The sequence below is a fragment of the Xenopus tropicalis genome, chromosome 7, assembly GCF_000004195.4.
Source record: "Xenopus tropicalis strain Nigerian chromosome 7, UCB_Xtro_10.0, whole genome shotgun sequence".
Lineage (NCBI taxonomy): Eukaryota > Metazoa > Chordata > Amphibia > Anura > Pipidae > Xenopus > Xenopus tropicalis.
Genome location: NC_030683.2, coordinates 119,765,421 through 119,783,171, shown reverse-complemented (window position 1 = coordinate 119,783,171; position 17,751 = coordinate 119,765,421). Strand labels below are relative to the sequence as shown.

The 17,751-nt window shown below is 41.0% G+C and overlaps 2 protein-coding genes across 3 annotated transcripts in view; both read left to right on the top strand.

Moving 5' to 3' along the window:
* LOC116412458 overlaps positions 1-1,281 on the top strand; it is an 8,653-nt gene extending 7,372 nt beyond the window's left edge. Inside the window, exon 5 of the mRNA XM_031906703.1 lies at positions 864-1,281. Within this exon, the coding sequence (XP_031762563.1) occupies positions 864-1,138 (275 nt within the window). The 3' untranslated portion in view covers positions 1,139-1,281. The remainder of the gene's footprint in view (positions 1-863) is intronic.
* A 5,051-nt stretch (positions 1,282-6,332) lies between these two features.
* Positions 6,333-17,751, top strand: part of LOC116412294 — a 36,499-nt gene continuing 25,080 nt past the window's right edge. For both annotated transcript variants that reach the window (XR_004223644.1, XM_031906270.1), the window contains exons 1-6: positions 6,333-6,412; positions 8,118-8,198; positions 10,710-10,817; positions 12,328-12,492; positions 14,624-14,734; positions 17,362-17,502. Coding sequence is in view for 1 of the 2 variants with exons in the window: in XM_031906270.1 (XP_031762130.1) it covers positions 6,361-6,412; positions 8,118-8,198; positions 10,710-10,817; positions 12,328-12,492; positions 14,624-14,734; positions 17,362-17,502 (658 nt within the window). In the remaining variant the exon portion in view is untranslated. The remainder of the gene's footprint in view (positions 6,413-8,117; positions 8,199-10,709; positions 10,818-12,327; positions 12,493-14,623; positions 14,735-17,361; positions 17,503-17,751) is intronic.

The window sequence follows — 17,751 nt, the reverse complement described above, 5'->3', positions numbered from 1 at the left end:
TGCCTGTACTATGGTCATTCCTCATTTCTATATGAGAATAAAGAAAAGAAATGAAATTAAATGAAAGATTGGTAATAATTAGGGATGCACTGAACCCAGTTTTTTGGGTTCGGCCAAATACCAATTCGGATCAGGAAGGGTTAAAAAGCGTTATGTGCAACGAAAATGTTTTCCCCCTAACATTTAACCCTTCCGAATGCTAATTAACATATGCTAATTTATGCTAATTAGGATTCGAATTCCGTTCGGCCAGGATCGTGAATTTGGCCGAAACCGAACCCTGCCAAAAAAAGGCCAAATCCTGCCCGAATACCAACCGATTCCTGGATTTGGTACATCCCTAGTAATAATAAATATATATATTAGTTGGAAGTTTTTTTTACTGAAAAAAGACTGCATTATGGGAAAAAACAGGTCAATTTGTGGTTGAAAATTAAACTTTGCTTTTGTAAATTCTAGTGATGGGCGAACCTGTCTCGTTTCGCTTCACCATAAAATCCGCAAAACAACATGAAAATTCACGGAACTGCCGCCCGTGTCTTTTTTTTTGTCGACCGCGCCCATTTTGTATGTGACCGCGCCCAATTGTATGTGACGCACCCATTTTTCGACGCGTGTCAAATTTTTCCGCAGGCAAATTTTCATGGAAGTTTCGCTTAACAATTCGCCAATGGCGAAATTCGCTGCAAATCCATGCCTGGCAAAAAAAATTCACTCATCACTAGTAAATTCCCCTTAAGACATAATTCTTGGAATCTTTGAATCCAATACAGTGAGCCTAGAACTCTGCTCCTGGACCCCGAAAGGCATTGTGACCCAGAACTGCTTATACAGAAATATTAATTACTATTTTTGTTTTGCAGAACAACAGGTTGCTGCTCGTGGCTGCACTTCTAGCAACCTCTGCGATGTCAACCTGCAAGGTACAATTGTTCCCGATCCCTTGAACAAAGGAACAGCAAAATGTATGGATAAAGGGGGTAACGATGGTGGCAACGATGGGGGTAATGATGGGGGTAACGATGGGGGTAACGATGGTGGCAACGATGGTGGTGACCCCAGCTCGGGCAGTACCATAAGGACCTACAGTACATTGTCACTTGCCTTCAGCATGATATTTGTATTTTACTGCAAGTAGCACATTGGAAATGGAATCAGTACCAACCCAAACTGTAGGATAATGTCGCAATCCTTCCACTCTCGTGTCTTTATGTTCTGTATGTACAGCTATAGTTCCAATGCTTGTATGTCTAAAACTAATAAAATTGCTGAAATTCTAAATGGTAGGAATCAGTTGGATTTGAACCCATGCTGCCCACGGGGTAACAGCAGTTGTGCTCCTCGGTATGTGAAGAATAAGCTCAACCCTAACTGCCAGCAGGGGGTGCCAGATACATAGATATAACAACCGGATTTGTGAACCACAAAAGGAGCAAACTGGTAGGGAAATCATGAGTGTGTCTGAGCAATATAAGTCCAAATCCTATCTACTTATCTGAAGAAAATATAATGGGTGCTCAAATCTGTATACCCCATTGTTCAAGGGTTCTAAACCTTAGTACAGTTATCAGACCCCTTATCTGGAAACCCATTATCCAGAAAGTTCAGAATTACGGAAAGGCCCTCTCCCATAGACTCCATTTTAAACAAATAATTCACATTTTTAAAAATGATTCCCTTTTCTCTGTAATAATAAAACAGTACCTGTACTTGATCCCAACTAAGATATAATTACCCCTTATTGGGGGCAGAACAGCCCTATTGGGTTTATTTAATGGTTAAATGATTCCCTTTTCTCTGTAATAATAAAACAGTACCTGTACTTGATCCCAACTAAGATATAATTACCCCTTATTGGGGGCAGAACGGCCCTATTGGGTTTATTTAATGATTAAATGATTCCCTTTTCTCTGTAATAATAAAACAGTACCTGTACTTGATCCCAACTAAGATATAATTACCCCTTATTGGGGGCAGAACAGCCCTATTGGGCAGCCATTCACGCTGGAAAAAAGAAGGTTACATAGCAGATAACAGATACGCTCTGTAGAATACAATGGAGCATTATCTGTTACTGTATCTGCTATGGAACCTGTGCCTAGCAAACACCCCAGCTGTACCAGTGCAGGAATGGCTGCCCCCGGGGCTACACAGCGGGGTATTTATATAAACTATAGTAGGGTTTCTGTAGCAAACACCCCAGCTGTACCAGTGCAGGAATGGCTGCCCCCGGGGCTACACAGCGGGGTATTTATATAAACTATAGTAGGGTTTCTGTAGCAAACACCCCAGCTGTACCAGTGCAGGAATGGCTGCCCCCGGGGCTACACAGCGGGGTATTTATATAAACTATAGTAGGGTTTCTGTAGCAAACACCCCAGCTGTACCAGTGCAGGAATGGCTGCCCCCGGGGCTACATAGCGGGGTATTTATATAAACTATAGTAGGGTTTCTGTAGCAAACACCCCAGCTGTACCAGTGCAGGAATGGCTGCCCCCGGGGCTACACAGCGGGGTATTTATATAAACTATAGTAGGGTTTCTGTAGCAAACACCCCAGCTGTACCAGTGCAGGAATGGCTGCCCCCAGGGCTACACAGCAGGGTATTTATATAAACTATAGTAGGGTTTCTGTAGCAAACACCCCAGCTGTACCAGTGCAGGAATGGCTGCCCCCGGGGCTACACAGCGGGGTATTTATATAAACTATAGTAGGGTTTCTGTAGCAAACACCCCAGCTGTACCAGTGCAGGAATGGCTGCCCCCGGGGCTACACAGCGGGGTATTTATATAAACTATAGTAGGGTTTCTGTAGCAAACACCCCAGCTGTACCAGTGCAGGAATGGCTGCCCCCGGGGCTACACAGCGGGGTATTTATATAAACTATAGTAGGGTTTCTGTAGCAAACACCCCAGCTGTACCAGTGCAGGAATGGCTGCCCCCGGGGCTACACAGCGGGGTATTTATATAAACTATAGTAGGGTTTCTGTAGCAAACACCCCAGCTGTACCAGTGCAGGAATGGCTGCCCCCGGGGCTACACAGCAGGGTATTTATATAAACTATAGTAGGGTTTCTGTAGCAAATACCCCAGCTGTACCAGTGCAGGAATGGCTGCCCCGGGGCTACACAGCGGGGTATTTATATAAACTATAGTAGGGTTTCTGTAGCAAACACCCCAGCTGTACCAGTGCAGGAATGGCTGCCCCCGGGGCTACACAGCGGGGTATTTATACAAACTATAGTAGGGTTTCTGTAGCAAACACCCCAGCTGTACCAGTGCAGGAATGGCTGCCCCAGGGCTACACAGCAGGGTATTTATATAAACTATAGTAGGGTTTCTGTAGCAAACACCCCAGCTGTACCAGTGCAGGAATGGCTGCCCCCGGGGCTACACAGCGGGGTATTTATATAAACTATAGTAGGGTTTCTGTAGCAAATACCCCAGCTGTACCAGTGCAGGAACGGCTGGCCCCGGGGCTACACAGCGGGGTATTTATATAAACTATAGTAGGGTTTCTGTAGCAAACACCCCAGCTGTACCAGTGCAGGAATGGCTGCCCCCGGGGCTACACAGCGGGGTATTTATATAAACTATAGTAGGGTTTCTGTAGCAAACACCCCAGCTGTACCAGTGCAGGAATGGCTGCCCCGGGGCTACACAGCAGGGTATTTATATAAACTATAGTAGGGTTTCTGTAGCAAACACCCCAGCTGTACCGGTGCAGGAATGGCTGCCCCCGGGGCTACACAGCGGGGTATTTATATAAACTATAGTAGGGTTTCTGTAGCAAATACCCCAGCTGTACCAGTGCAGGAACGGCTGCCCCCGGGGCTACACAGCGGGTTATTTATATAAACTATAGTAGGGTTTCTGTAGCAAACACCCCAGCTGTACCAGTGCAGGAACGGCTGCCCCCGGGGCTACACAGCGGGGTATTTATATAAACTATAGTAGGGTTTCTGTAGCAAACACCCCAGCTGTACCAGTGCAGGAATGGCTGCCCCCGGGACTACACAGCGGGTATTTATATAAACTATAGTAGGGTTTCTGTAGCAAACACCCCAGCTGTACCAGTGCAGGAATGGCTGCCCCCGGGGCTACACAGCGGGGTATTTATATAAACTATAGTAGGGTTTCTGTAGCAAACACCCCAGCTGTACCAGTGCAGGAACGGCTGCCCCCGGGGCTACACAGCAGGGTATTTATATAAACTATAGTAGGGTTTCTGTAGCAAACACCCCAGCTGTACCAGTGCAGGAATGGCTGCCCCCAGGGCTACACAGCAGGGTATTTATATAAACTATAGTAGGGTTTCTGTAGCAAACACCCCAGCTGTACCAGAACCCTTATTCCAATAAATGCTTTTAAAGAAGATATTGTCCTGCCGGTACTGACTGTTAGTATTATATTGGATTGGTGGATGGATGTCGCCATCGTGTGACTTGCCCCAATTCAAAGATGTATGCTGTAAGTATGTTGACAAGAGATCATTCTTTGAAGATACTGGGAAACCAGGACTTACAGCGCAGTGCTTTCACCTTGTGGGAACTGATCAATACACAAAACACAATTTTTTATTTTCAAATTTGTCTAATATTTACTAAAAGAGTTGCAAGTAAAAGTCGCTGCAAGAAAAAGTAGTAAAAAACTCAACGTTTTCGAATTGCGACAATTTAAAAAAGTCGAGTTTTTGTACAAACCCCAGCGAAATTGCTAGTGTTTTGAGACAAAAGAAAGAACTTCAAAGAAAGGGAATGGACTTTTGTCATTAAATTCTACATGAACTCGGCAAGTTTAACCCGGGGAATCGTCAAATTCAGATTTCTAGCCGTTTACACACATGTACATTTTGAAAAAGTTGCAGCACCTTTTCTCTTTTTGTGCTAAAAAGTTGATCTAAAGGACACCCCGCTGCACCGCGCTGCTCAACCAAACGTTACTCAGCTGTTGCTGGACTTCAAATCCCAGAATAATGTAACATATAATGAAGGGTGAGGCATGCTGGGAGCTGTAGTCCAGCAACATCAGGGCTGTATTCTTAAAGCAATATTGCACAATAAATCTTTCCCCCAAATCCCCATTAAAATGCAAGAAATCCCCCAATGAGAATCCCAGCTGATGTGAGTAAATCCGGCTCCCTGTTCTCTGTTCCTGCAATTGGAGTTGGGAGCAATAAGCACAGTTTCCCAGCACTGAACAAGTCTGTCCCTTTATCCCCATGTCTGATTCCTGTGCCATATAATGACGGGAAAAATGCCATCATTATCTCTATATGTAAGGTAACAGGGAGATGCCTGACACAGTGCTGGGAATCAGCATTCTCATTGGTCACTTCTCTTGCACTTATAATCAGATGGTTGCTCAGTAGAATGCTCAGTGGGGAATTTTCTTGCGTTTATAATTATGTTTTTCAACAACTTCTATAGCAAAACTAGGGGGCGCAGTGGGTCAGTGTTATGGTTGGTAGTGATGAGTGAATTTTTTCGACAGGCATGGGCTTTGAAGCGAATTTCTGCATTTGGTCACTGGCAAATTGTCTTGCAAAACTTCAGCGAAAATTAGTTGCGCGTTGGAAAAAAGACGCGATCGCGGCAAAATAGGCATGGTCGCGACTAAAAAAGATGCGTGCGATGAATAAAAACACTGACGACAAAAAAGACACGGGAGACGAAAATGTCACGCAACAATTTTTTGCCAGACTTTTTGGGATAGATTCGCTAATGGTTGGGTTTGCAACCCTTTTACGTTAAAAAAAAAATTGATGGTTAGTAAATGGACCCATAGGGGCTGATTTACTAATCCACGAATCCGAATCCCGAATGGGAAAAAATCGGATTGGAAACGAACATTTTGCGACTTTTTCGTATTTTTTGCGATTTTTTCGTCACCGTTATGACTTGCGCGAATTGTCGCGACTTTTTCATAGCCATTATGACTTTCGTGAATTGTCGCGACTTTTGCATAGCCATTACGACTTTTGCAAATCGTCGCAACTTTTTCGTATTGAGCGCTCAAAAAATTCGCGAAAATTCGTGAAAAAGTCGCGAAATACCGGTTATTAGGAAAAAAACGCATTTGGGCGCTTTTCGGACGTTCGTGGATTAGTAAATGTGCCCCATAGTGTTATAAATTTGATAATCTAAAGGTACAGGTCCAGTCTTGTACACATACAGCCAGAGAACAGTGCTAAGGTGTGGAGCCAGTTGATTAGAATCCACCCAGATAATAGCAACTGCCACCCCACCTACTCCAACCAATTAGAATGCAAGGTGTAGATATTCCCTAATATGATCTAAAGAAATAATTTGTCTTTCTTGTCATACGTAAAGCAGAGATATACATCTGAATTCAGCCACAATGGTCTCTCTCTACACTGTGAGTTTTTGGGGAGCTTTGCTTCTAAACATTGGTAAGTTTATTCAATATAACCTAGAGTTTATATCCAGCAGCTTGCAGGGTGTATGGGTACATAATATACAATTTTTTTACTGTAGGTAACTAATTTTTTTCATTAGTACCCAGGCATTTACTCCTGGGTCTGCATCTGTACTGTTCCAATAGTACAAAAATGATCAGCTGGTATTTTTTGTACTATATAAATATATTTGTATGTATGCATATTTGTATTTATAAAGTGCTACTTATGTACGCAGCGCTGTACAGTAGAATACATTAATATAAACGGGGGGTTATTAAGATAATAATAGATAAATACACAGTATAACAATAAATACAAATAAATACAAGATACAGTTGCGATAAAAGTCAAAAACACAAGAGGATGGAGGTTCCTGCCCCGTAGAGCTTACAGTCTATATATGTATGTACAGGTATGGGATCCCTTATCCAGAAACTCGTTATCCAGAAAGTTCCAAATTACAGAAAGCCCATCTCCCATATTTATTTAATGGTTAAATGATTCCCTTTTCTCTGTAATAATAAAACAGTACCTGTACTTGATCCCAACTAAGATATAATTACCCCTTATTGGGGGCAGAACAGCCCTATTGGGTTTATTTCATGGTTAAATGATTCCCTTTTCTCTGTAATAATAAAACAGTACCTGTACTTGATCCCAACTAAGATATAATTACCCCTTATTGGGGCAGAACAGTCCTATTGGGTTTATTTCATGGTTAAATGATTCCCTTTTCTCTGTAATAATAAAACAGTACCTGTACTTGATCCCAACTAAGATATAATTACCCCTTATTGGGGGCAGAACAGCCCTATTGGGTTTATTTAATGGTTAAATGATTCCCTTTTCTCTGTAATAATAAAACAGTACCTGTACTTGATCCCAACTAAGATATAATTACCCCTTATTGGGGGCAAAACAAGCCTATTGGGTTTAATCAATATTTAAATGATATTTAGCAGACTTAAGTTATGGAGATCCAAATTACGGAAAGATCCCTTATCCGGAAAACCCCAGGTCCCGAGCATTCTGGTTAATAGGTCCCATACCTGTATAATACTTAATAGAATGTTATTTCATATTGCTGAGATGCTCTTACAGGTTCTAGTCCCTAGGGAGGGTTGGACTGGGGGGGGTGCAGGGCCCACTGGGGCTTCTGCCTCAGGGGCCCCTGCACCCCATCGCCTTCACCCCCCCTAGAGGTCCCCAAACCCTACAACACCCTATCCCGAGCGCTCCTGAAAGAAACTTACCTGCGGCGTGTCAGGGGAGGGAGACGGTGGATCACGGGAGCTCCCTAGGGAGATCGGATCTGGGTTTTTTCCCAGTACCCCGGCGGCCCGGTCCGAAGCTGTCCCTAGGTGGCAGCATGGAGACAGCAATCCACATTTGAAAGGTTCAGTGGAAGCAGAAAGTATAGTAGACAGAGGGAGGTTATTCTACTTATCTATATATTATCAGTAAGACCCTGAATTAAAATTGGCTCTAAGGATTTATGCACAGTTGGAACTTTTAATCCAGTGTTGTTGAACTACACATCTCTGTTTATGCAACTTCATCTCAAAATGTATTCATACAATATACATAACGGTGGGTATTTTTAATCCTTCATCAAATAGATGGCAAAATATATATATATATATATATATATGCTTTTACCCTGCAATCTATTTCTTGCTCTTTTTCTTTCCTGCAGTGCCATCAGTGCACACTACTAACATAACGACTACGGAAGGGAAGCCCCTGAGAGCAGAGCCTGGATTACAAGATGATCCCAGTAAGGAATAAATGTATCATCTTATCCATAATAGTAAAATGGGAAATGCCTACACTATTGAGAATGGAGAAAATAGAGGCGCTTGTAGTTTGTGAAACATGAAACTGATCCACTGAATAAGGGGGCCATTCACTAAGATTTACTATGGGGCAGATTTGTTAAAATGTGAGTTTAGAGCTTATTATATAAACACTCACCCATTTTCTATTCATTCCAATGGGAAAAAGTTAAAACTCACCATTTGATAAATAAGCTTCTAAAAATCCCATAGGAATGAACAGAACGTGGGTGAGTGTTTGTGTATTAAGCGCTAAACTCCCATTTTGATAAATCTGCCTCCCTGTATCAAAAAATAGGGTTGATTCACTAAAGTGTGTTAAAACATGCGCTATTTATAGCGTGTGTTAAAAAATTTTATTTTTTCGCGACTTAACGCACAATTCACTATAAGCATACTTGCATTAATTTACGCCCGATACTGCATGCGTTGTTTTCGTGCGGTATTGGACGGTACATGCCCGCGTATAAATAGTCGCCGCATATAAATGGTAGCATATAAATAGGGCATATAAATAGTAGCCGCTAGTGATGAGCGAATCTGTTCCGTTTTGCCTAGCCGAAAAATTTGCGAATCTTTCAAAAGATCCGCAAAATGGCGAAAATGTTGTGCGGCAAAAAAAATTGTCGCCCGTGACTATTCTTTTTTGACGCCTGTGACAATTTTTGGACGTTCGGCGAATTTTTCCGCGGCAAATTTTTTCATCCGTTTTGCGAAACAATCCGCCAATGGCGAAACACGGAACTTCGCCGCGAATCCATGCCTGGTGAAACATTTCGCCCATGACTAGTAGCCGCATATAAATAGTTGTGCAATAAAAGCACGCCATATTAGCCATACACGCCAATACTTGCGGAAAATTACTGTACTGAAAATGCCCATTTCCCTGCAAACTGGGGGCTGCATCACTCTGGGGCCAAGACAGACTTGAATAAGTCCCACTGCAAAGTCCTTATTGTGTTGCCAAAAGCTCATGAACTGTACTTTTCTATAATTACCGCCTGCCCCAAGTAGGGGTTAATTTTCGCATAGACTAATGCGATATTTAGCGCGTCTAAGGGGCTGATTTACTAACCCACGAATTCGAATCCGAATTGGAAAAATTCCGATTGGAAAACGAACATTTTGCGACTTTTTCATATTTTTTGCGATTTTTTGCGGCGCCTTTACGACTTTTCGGAAATTATCGCGACTTTTTCGTTACCAATACGATTTGCGCGAAAAAACGCGAGTTTTTCGTAGCCATTCCGAAAGTTGCGATTTTTTCGTAGCGTTACAACTTGCGCAAAAAGTTGCGATTTTTTCGTAGTGTTGAAACTTGCGCAAAACGGCGCGCCTTTTAAGTTTTAACGCTACGAAAAAAGCGCAACTTTTCGCACAAGTTTTAACGCTACGAAAAAATCGCAACTTTCGGAATGGCTACGAAAAACTCGCGTTTTTTCGCGCAAATCGTATTGGTAATGAAAAAGTCGCGATAATTTTCCGAAAAAATCGCAAAATACCGATCATTACGAAAAAAACGCAATCGGACGCATTCGGCCCGTTCGTGAGTAAGTAAATGGGCCCCTAAGTGTTTGTGAATCATGCGTTAGGTTTATTTCGTCGCGCAAATTAAAGCACGCGGTAATACTGTAGTGAATTGTGCGCTAATTGTCGCGTCTATTTTAACGCAAAACAGCATGCGATAATAATTGACGCACTTTAGTGAATCAACCCTAATGTGTGCTCAGCTTCTTTTGGTTGCCCCTTGCTGGAGGAGGTGGTGGTGCTGAAGGGCCTGGGAGAGAGGTAGGTTTGAGTAGGAGTAGTAAGTGCTAGGATAGATTATTAATAGCTTGCTCTAGGGGTGAGAGGTAGGAACAGAATCATTGGTAGAGCAGCTGGAGGCTCCATCAAGGAGGCTAGGAGCGGTTGGTACCCTGTGGGGACAAGGCTATAGGGACTCAAGCAGTTCTGCTCAGGAAATGGAGATTGTGCTTCGCCTAGCTCTGGGGTATGGTTTCATCAAGTCCGTGAGTACTACTTCAGGGTGTTGTGTAGCCTACTGCTGACATTGTACAAATAACAACTAATGTGATAATGTACATGAAGCAGTTACTGACTTGTGATCTTGTACCATCTGACTCTGCACCCACTAAAGAGATTGGGAAGCTACTCCATCAATAAAAAGTTACCATTTGGTTTAAGAACCACTGGCACTCAAGTTATTTCTGTGTGTGGAATCAGTGTGGTTAACCCTTTGCTCAACGGTACAGTAAGGGCCCACGTGAGAGGAAAGAGTCCATGTAACACGTGCTGTACCAGGAGTTGCCAATGCCGGACACCAGCCTGGCTACAAAATGTACATGGTACCAGAGAGCAACCCGTCTTCAAAAACCTGTTACAGTTATATTGCTGTTAAAGATAGACATGAATAGATAACATTTAATAGATATTTTTTTTTCTCATTATAGATAAACCTTTTACATGTATTGAGTGTGCTAAGTGGAACAGAATTTGTAAAAGTCCTTCCGTTCAATGTCCCCCTGGAACAACCTTCTGTGTTAAGGAACTGCATGAAAGTAAGTTTATTGCCATGGTTACTGGGGTCACATTGGCTCTGTTTGGCCAATGCCAATTGCCGGAACAGAGAACAGGGAGCCGGATTTACTCGCATCAGCTGGGATTCTCATTGGGGGATTTCTTGCATTTTAATGGGGATTTGGGGGAAAGTTTTATTGTGCAATATTGCTTTAAGAATACAACCCTGATGTTGCTGGACTACAGCTCCCAGCATGCCCCAACCTTCTTTATATATTACATTATTCTGGGATTTGTAGTCCAGCAACCACTGCATAATATTTGATTGAGCAGACATAACGTATAATGAAAACTGGGGCATGCTGGGAGCCGTAGTCCAGGAACATTGGCGTTGTATCATTAAAGCATTATTGTACAATAAAGGATTTCCAGTTACTGACATAGTGCTTTTAATCTCTTAATTTACATTTGTGAATTATTTTGCGTTTATAATGAAACATTAGGGTCGTAGAATTCTTAATGGTGAATTGTTTTGCATTCATAATGACGTTTCTCAAACACCTTGGGGGCACAGTAGCATACCCCCCTCTCAGTTTTTATAGCGCATCCCGCTGTCCCGGATAGTTCCATGAATGTCTCGCATTTCCGTAATAGATTACGGAAATGCAGGACATTCATTGAACTATCCAGCACCTGTCTATGGGGGCACCTGTCTATGGGGGGTATGGTCTATGGGGGCATTTTCTATGGGGGTACTGTCTATGGGGGCACTGTGTATGGGGGGTACTGTCTAGGGGGGCACTTTCTATGGGGGTACTGTCTATGGGGGCACTGTGTATGGGGGTACTGTCTATTGGGCCATTGGGGGCACTGTGTATGGGGGGCAAAACTGGTACATAGTTACAACTCACTTACAACTGACTGCCTTCTCTCTATATTTGTATTTTATATGTAGGAGTTGCTATATTGTTTTCCTTAGCTAGTACAGTATGAGGGTATAGCACATTTTGCGTCTGATCCCGCCATTTCAACTATATAAAAGGAGTGTTTTGTTTTTTTTAAATGGGGTGTGGTAATTGGGGGCATGGCCACAAACATGGGCGTGGTCAAAAAAAATCTTTTTGTCCCTCTTTTCTTTTTTCAAATGTTGGGAGGTATGCAGTAGGACAACGTTATGGTTGGGTTTATGTTTTTAAAAAATGTAAACAATGGCCTGCTTTACTGTTATATGTACAAATGTAGCTTCATTAGCCCCCAGGCCAGCCCCATTTCTTTACTTTCGCTTTTGGGGTGTGGCCTCATGACATGACCACAGCAAATCAGATTTCACTCTGCCCAGTCATTTACATATTTCTCAGTCACTGACAGACAAGGAAGTCAGAGTAATTAGCCATAACTTAGAAACAGTGGAACATTTTCAAATGCTACAAAATTGTCAATATCTTTGTCTAGATTTCATATTTTTAATATAATAAACATTTTATTCATGATAGTTCCCCTTTAAATCACTTTATCACCTTATAACACCTAACAGTTTTTTTTTTTTTTTAGAGTATGACTTTAATCCAGGAGCTAGCAGCATTTACACGTTTTTTGAAATGAAGTATTGTGGGCCTCCAATCAGTGGAGCATCTTGTATATCGGAGCCGACTAAAGATGTGATACCTGGTTTTACTGCCAGATTCAGCTGCTGTGATTTTCCTGACTGCAATTTACGTAAGCAATACTATATTATGCTATTGGTACTGTCACCCATAAGCTAAAACTAGTACAGGTATGGGACCTATTATCCAGAATTCTCGGGACCAAGGGTATTCTGGATAAGGGGTCTTTCCGTAATTTGGATCTCAATACCTTGTCAACTAAAAAATCAATAAAACATTAATTAAACCCAATAGGATTGTTTTGCATCCAATAAGGATTAATTATATCTTAGTTGGGATCAATTACAGGTACTGTTTTATTATTACAGAGAAAAGGGAATCATTTAACCATTAAATAAACCCAATAGGGCTGTTCTGCCCCCAATAAGGGGTAATTATATCTTAGTTGGGATCAAGTACAGGTACTGTTTTATTATTACAGAGAAAAGGGAATCATTTAACCATTAAATAAACCCAATAGGGCTGTTCTGCCCCCAATAAGGGGTAATTATATCTTAGTTGGGATCAAGTACAGGTACTGTTTTATTATTACAGAGAAAAGGGAATCATTTAACCATTAAATAAACCCAATAGGGCTGTTCTGCCCCCAATAAGGGGTAATTATATCTTAGTTGGGATCAAGTACAGGTACTGTTTTATTATTACAGAGAAAAGGGAATCATTTAACCATGAAATAAACCCAATAGGGCTGTTCTGCCCCCAATAAGGGGTAATTATATCTTAGTTGGGATCAATTACAAGGTTCTGTTTTATTATTACAGAGAAAAGGGAATCATTTAACCATTAAATAAACCCAATAGGGCTGTTCTGCCCCCAATAAGGGGTAATTATATCTTAGTTGGGATCAAGTACAGGTACTGTTTTATTATTACAGAGAAAAGGGAATCATTTAACCATGAAATAAACCCAATAGGGCTGTTCTGCCCCCAATAAGGGGTAATTATATCTTAGTTGGGATCAAGTACAGGTACTGTTTTATTATTACAGAGAAAAGGGAATCATTTAACCATGAAATAAACCCAATAGGGCTGTTCTGCCCCCAATAAGGGGTAATTATATCTTAGTTGGGATCAAGTACAGGTACTGTTTTATTATTACAGAGAAAAGGGAATCATTTAACCATGAAATAAACCCAATAGGGCTGTTCTGCCCCCAATAAGGGGTAATTATATCTTAGTTGGGATCAAGTACAGGTACTGTTTTATTATTACAGAGAAAAGGGAATCATTTAACCATGAAATAAACCCAATAGGGCTGTTCTGCCCCCAATAAGGGGTAATTATATCTTAGTTGGGATTAATTACAAGGTTCTGTTTTATTATTACAGAGAAAAGGGAATCATTTAACCATTAAATAAACCCAATAGGGCTGTTCTGCCCCCAATAAGGGGTAATTATATCTTAGTTGGGATTAATTACAAGGTTCTGTTTTATTATTACAGAGAAAAGGGAATCATTTAACCATTAAATAAACCCAATAGGGCTGTTCTGCCCCCAATAAGGATTAATTATATCTTCAATCAATTACAAGGTTCTGTTTTATTTCTACATAAAAAAAGGAAATCAGTTTTAAAATGCTGAATTATTTGCTTATAATGGAGTCTATGGGAGACGGGCTTTCCGTAATTCGGAGCTTTCTGGATACCGGGTTTCCGGATAAGGGGTCCGATACCTGTATATAGATTGTAAACTCTATGGGGCAGGGACCTCCATCCTCTTGTGTCTTTGACTCTTATCATATTGCAACTGTATCTTGTATTTATTTGTATTTATTGTTATACTTTGTATTTATCTTAATAACCCCCTGTTTGTATTAATGTATTCTACTGTACAGCGCTGGGTACATAAGTAGCGCTTTATAAATAAAGATATATATACATACATATATACATACATAATGCTGCCAAAAAGCAAAAAACAAACTGTACTTGAATATATAACTCAAAAATGGAAAGTGCCCTGACAAAACGATTTACATACAATGCTAGCATTATTAGCACACCCATATCAAACAGGGTTCCACCCTTCCCAAAGCATTTCACAACTAAATTGGTCCACATCAACATGATCCAGGAACAGGTGCCTGAGAACAGTGTAGGGAGAACAGGATGTTCCGGAGCAGGTGAGGGACGGCAGTACTGTATCTGTAATTCTGAACAATATTAACATTCTTTTTTTTTACAGCTTTGGTAAAAAATGCAATAGTATGCTATGACTGCTCAGCTTCTCGTGGTTGTGGGGAGGTAACATCATGTGTTGATGGAACAGTCTGCATGACGGTTTTATCGAAAGTTGGTATGTATTATGTGTAAAAAGGTCTTATATCTCTGTCTGCACATTAATGGATCAAATGCAAGTGTATGTATACAGTAACTGCCTTCCAGATGCCGCAGGCTACACACAGCATTTGTTTGGCTCACCTTGTGTGCATTATAGTATGCACATACAGGGAAGGGAATGACTGCTCATTAACCTGCCCGCTGTCCGGACGTGTGCATGGAGCCTGAGCGAAAATAAATGTAAATGAAAGAAATCCAAGCTTGAAATAAAGTGGATTTCCCTTCTAATCATAAATTCAATTAAATAGCAGAAACTGAATTAGCCCAGGGCAAAAGAGACTTTGCGGGGCCGCGTTATTCACCTAAAATAGGACTGTCCTACCTCCGGCCCATTAGATGTTCTATTACTCCCCCTCCCCGGCAGAAGAAAAGAGTTCTACTTCAGCAGCTGCTCATAGGCTGGCTGGGGCCCAAACCAGTCAATCTCTCCCTTATTTTGCCTGCACACTGGGGCAAATTGGACTAATCCGGTCATTGGGCTGAAGGGGACAGATAGTCGGCCAGTGTTCTTGAGTCTATTAACATCATGATGTTAATGGATACAGTTTTCTGCACCCCTGGCTGAGGGTTTGGTGTACCTGGAACACTCTCTACATTTGTTTTTTTTGGTATATAGACTGTTGGGCTGGACATGTTATATTTGATTTGTTTTGATTCATTTGGCAACTCAGACTGGAGAGGCCCAGTCGGCAGCTTGTATTGACGTGTGTATGAACAGCTTTACTGTCAGCATCCTGTCCTACTGTCACCAGATTGCCCTATTTTTGGTTTACTGTTGCCATATTGTCCTATTTTCACCATATTCTCACCTTGTGTGCTTTATAGTAACATGTTCACAAATATGTTGATAACAAGTAATATGTACAAAAAGAACAAGTAAAAGCTTAGCACAATGGTTAGCACTGCTCTGGGTCCTGGGTTTGATATGCAAAGAGTTTGTATGTTCCCCTTGGCTATCCTCTGGGTACTTAGGTTTCCTCCCATATTTCAAAAACGTACAGGTGGGATACTTTCTCCACTGATGGGAATGATGTATAATCTCTGTAAAGCATTACTGAATATGTTGGCACTATACAATATTCAGTGATGGAGGTTACTGTATATAATTGTAGGTTTTTCACCCTCCTCCTGGCTATTTTATTTGGTTACATGACACTTTCATTTAGATGGATCCTATCCATCCTTCTATTCTTTCAAAGAAGGCTTCACACAGCTTGATACACATAATTCATGGTGAATATAGAATGAGTTCACAAATTGGGCACAATCTACCATGTGAATTCCACACTAGATGAATGGCAACAGGTCTCCACACTGTGTTTTGGAGCATAGAAACCTGTGGCTGTACCCATGAATACAGCACTGCCTGCGTATGGTGATGATGTATTCATAAGGGGCAGGTAGGAGGAGGCAGTGTCCATATCATTTAAACATGAAATAAACCCAATAGGACTGTTCTGCCCCCAATAAGGGGTAATTATATCTTAGTTGGGATCAAGTACAGGTACTGTTTTATTATTACAGAGAAAAGGGAATCATTTAACCATGAAATAAACCCAATAGGGCTGTTCTGCCCCAATAAGGGGTAATTATATCTTAGTTGGGATCAAGTACAGGTACTGTTTTATTATTACAGAGAAAAGGGAATCATTTAACCATTAAATAAACCCAATAGGATTGTTCTGCCCCCAATAAGGGGTAATTATATCTTAGTTGGGATCAAGTACAGGTACTGTTTTATTATTACAGAGAAAAGGGAATCATTTAACCATTAAATAACCCCAATAGGGCTGTTCTGCCCCCAATAAGGGGTAATTATATCTTAGTTGGGATCAAGTACAGGTACTGTTTTATTATTACAGAGAAAGGGGAATCATTTAACCATTAAATAAACCCAATAGGGCTGTTCTGCCCCCAATAAGGGGTAATTATATCTTAGTTGGGATCAAGTACAGGTACTGTTTTATATGCAAAATGGTATTGTTTCCCCCAACCAGTGTGGGCTCTATTAACCTGCACTTCCAGTGGGGTAAAGAATTTTCAATCAATAGGTGCCCATTAAGTCTCTTGCAGTATAAGGCTGCATATATGCTGAGAGAGAGAATTGCTCAATTCTAAACAAATATCTCAAAATGACTTGTTCTACTGCTCCAAGCTGTTAATCATCAGCCATGTAATCGTAGCCCTGCCATGCCAGGCCCCCTTGCATCAGACTGGTTCCAGCAAGTTCCTTACCTACCTAATGGGTTGTTTACCTTTATCTAGTTAAACCCCTTCAAGTAAATGGCTAAATCTCACAAAATTATGAAAAAAAAGAATAAAAATGTGTTACACAATATGCTTTCCCAGAGACCCGCATTCACTATGTATGAAGGTTAGGCCATTGTCTCCTGGCTTGCCTCACCCAACCTTGCAATAGACTTGTATTGATTAATAACTGGTGTTGAACCCCCTATTTATTTTTTATCATTTAAAAACCCTTATACATTCATGTCAAACCAAAATGTTAGAGACAATAATTTCTTATAATTAGCCAATGCGTTAAATATTACGTTTCATGCACTCATTTCTTCTTTCTTTTAGGAAGCACTGTGAAAGTCATAGAAAAAACCTGTGGAAAAAGGGAGCAGTGTGGCCAATCCTTTAGCCAACTTGTCCGGGGCAAAAAAGAAACAAATTTTACAACTTGCTGTGACACAGACTATTGTAGTCCAGAGGAAAACAGTATGTACTTTACACAAGAGCAAATGACAATATTATAATGAAATATTTATTGTACAGGTATGGGACCTGTTATCCAGAATTCTCGGGACCTGGGGTTTTCCGGATAAGGGGTCTTTCCATAATTTGGATCTCCATACCTTAAGTCTACTAAAAAATTATTTAAACATTAAATAAACCGAATAGGATAGTCCTATTGGACCACAGGCACAGTAAGTGCAAGTTTCAAAACGTCTAAATCATTATACATTT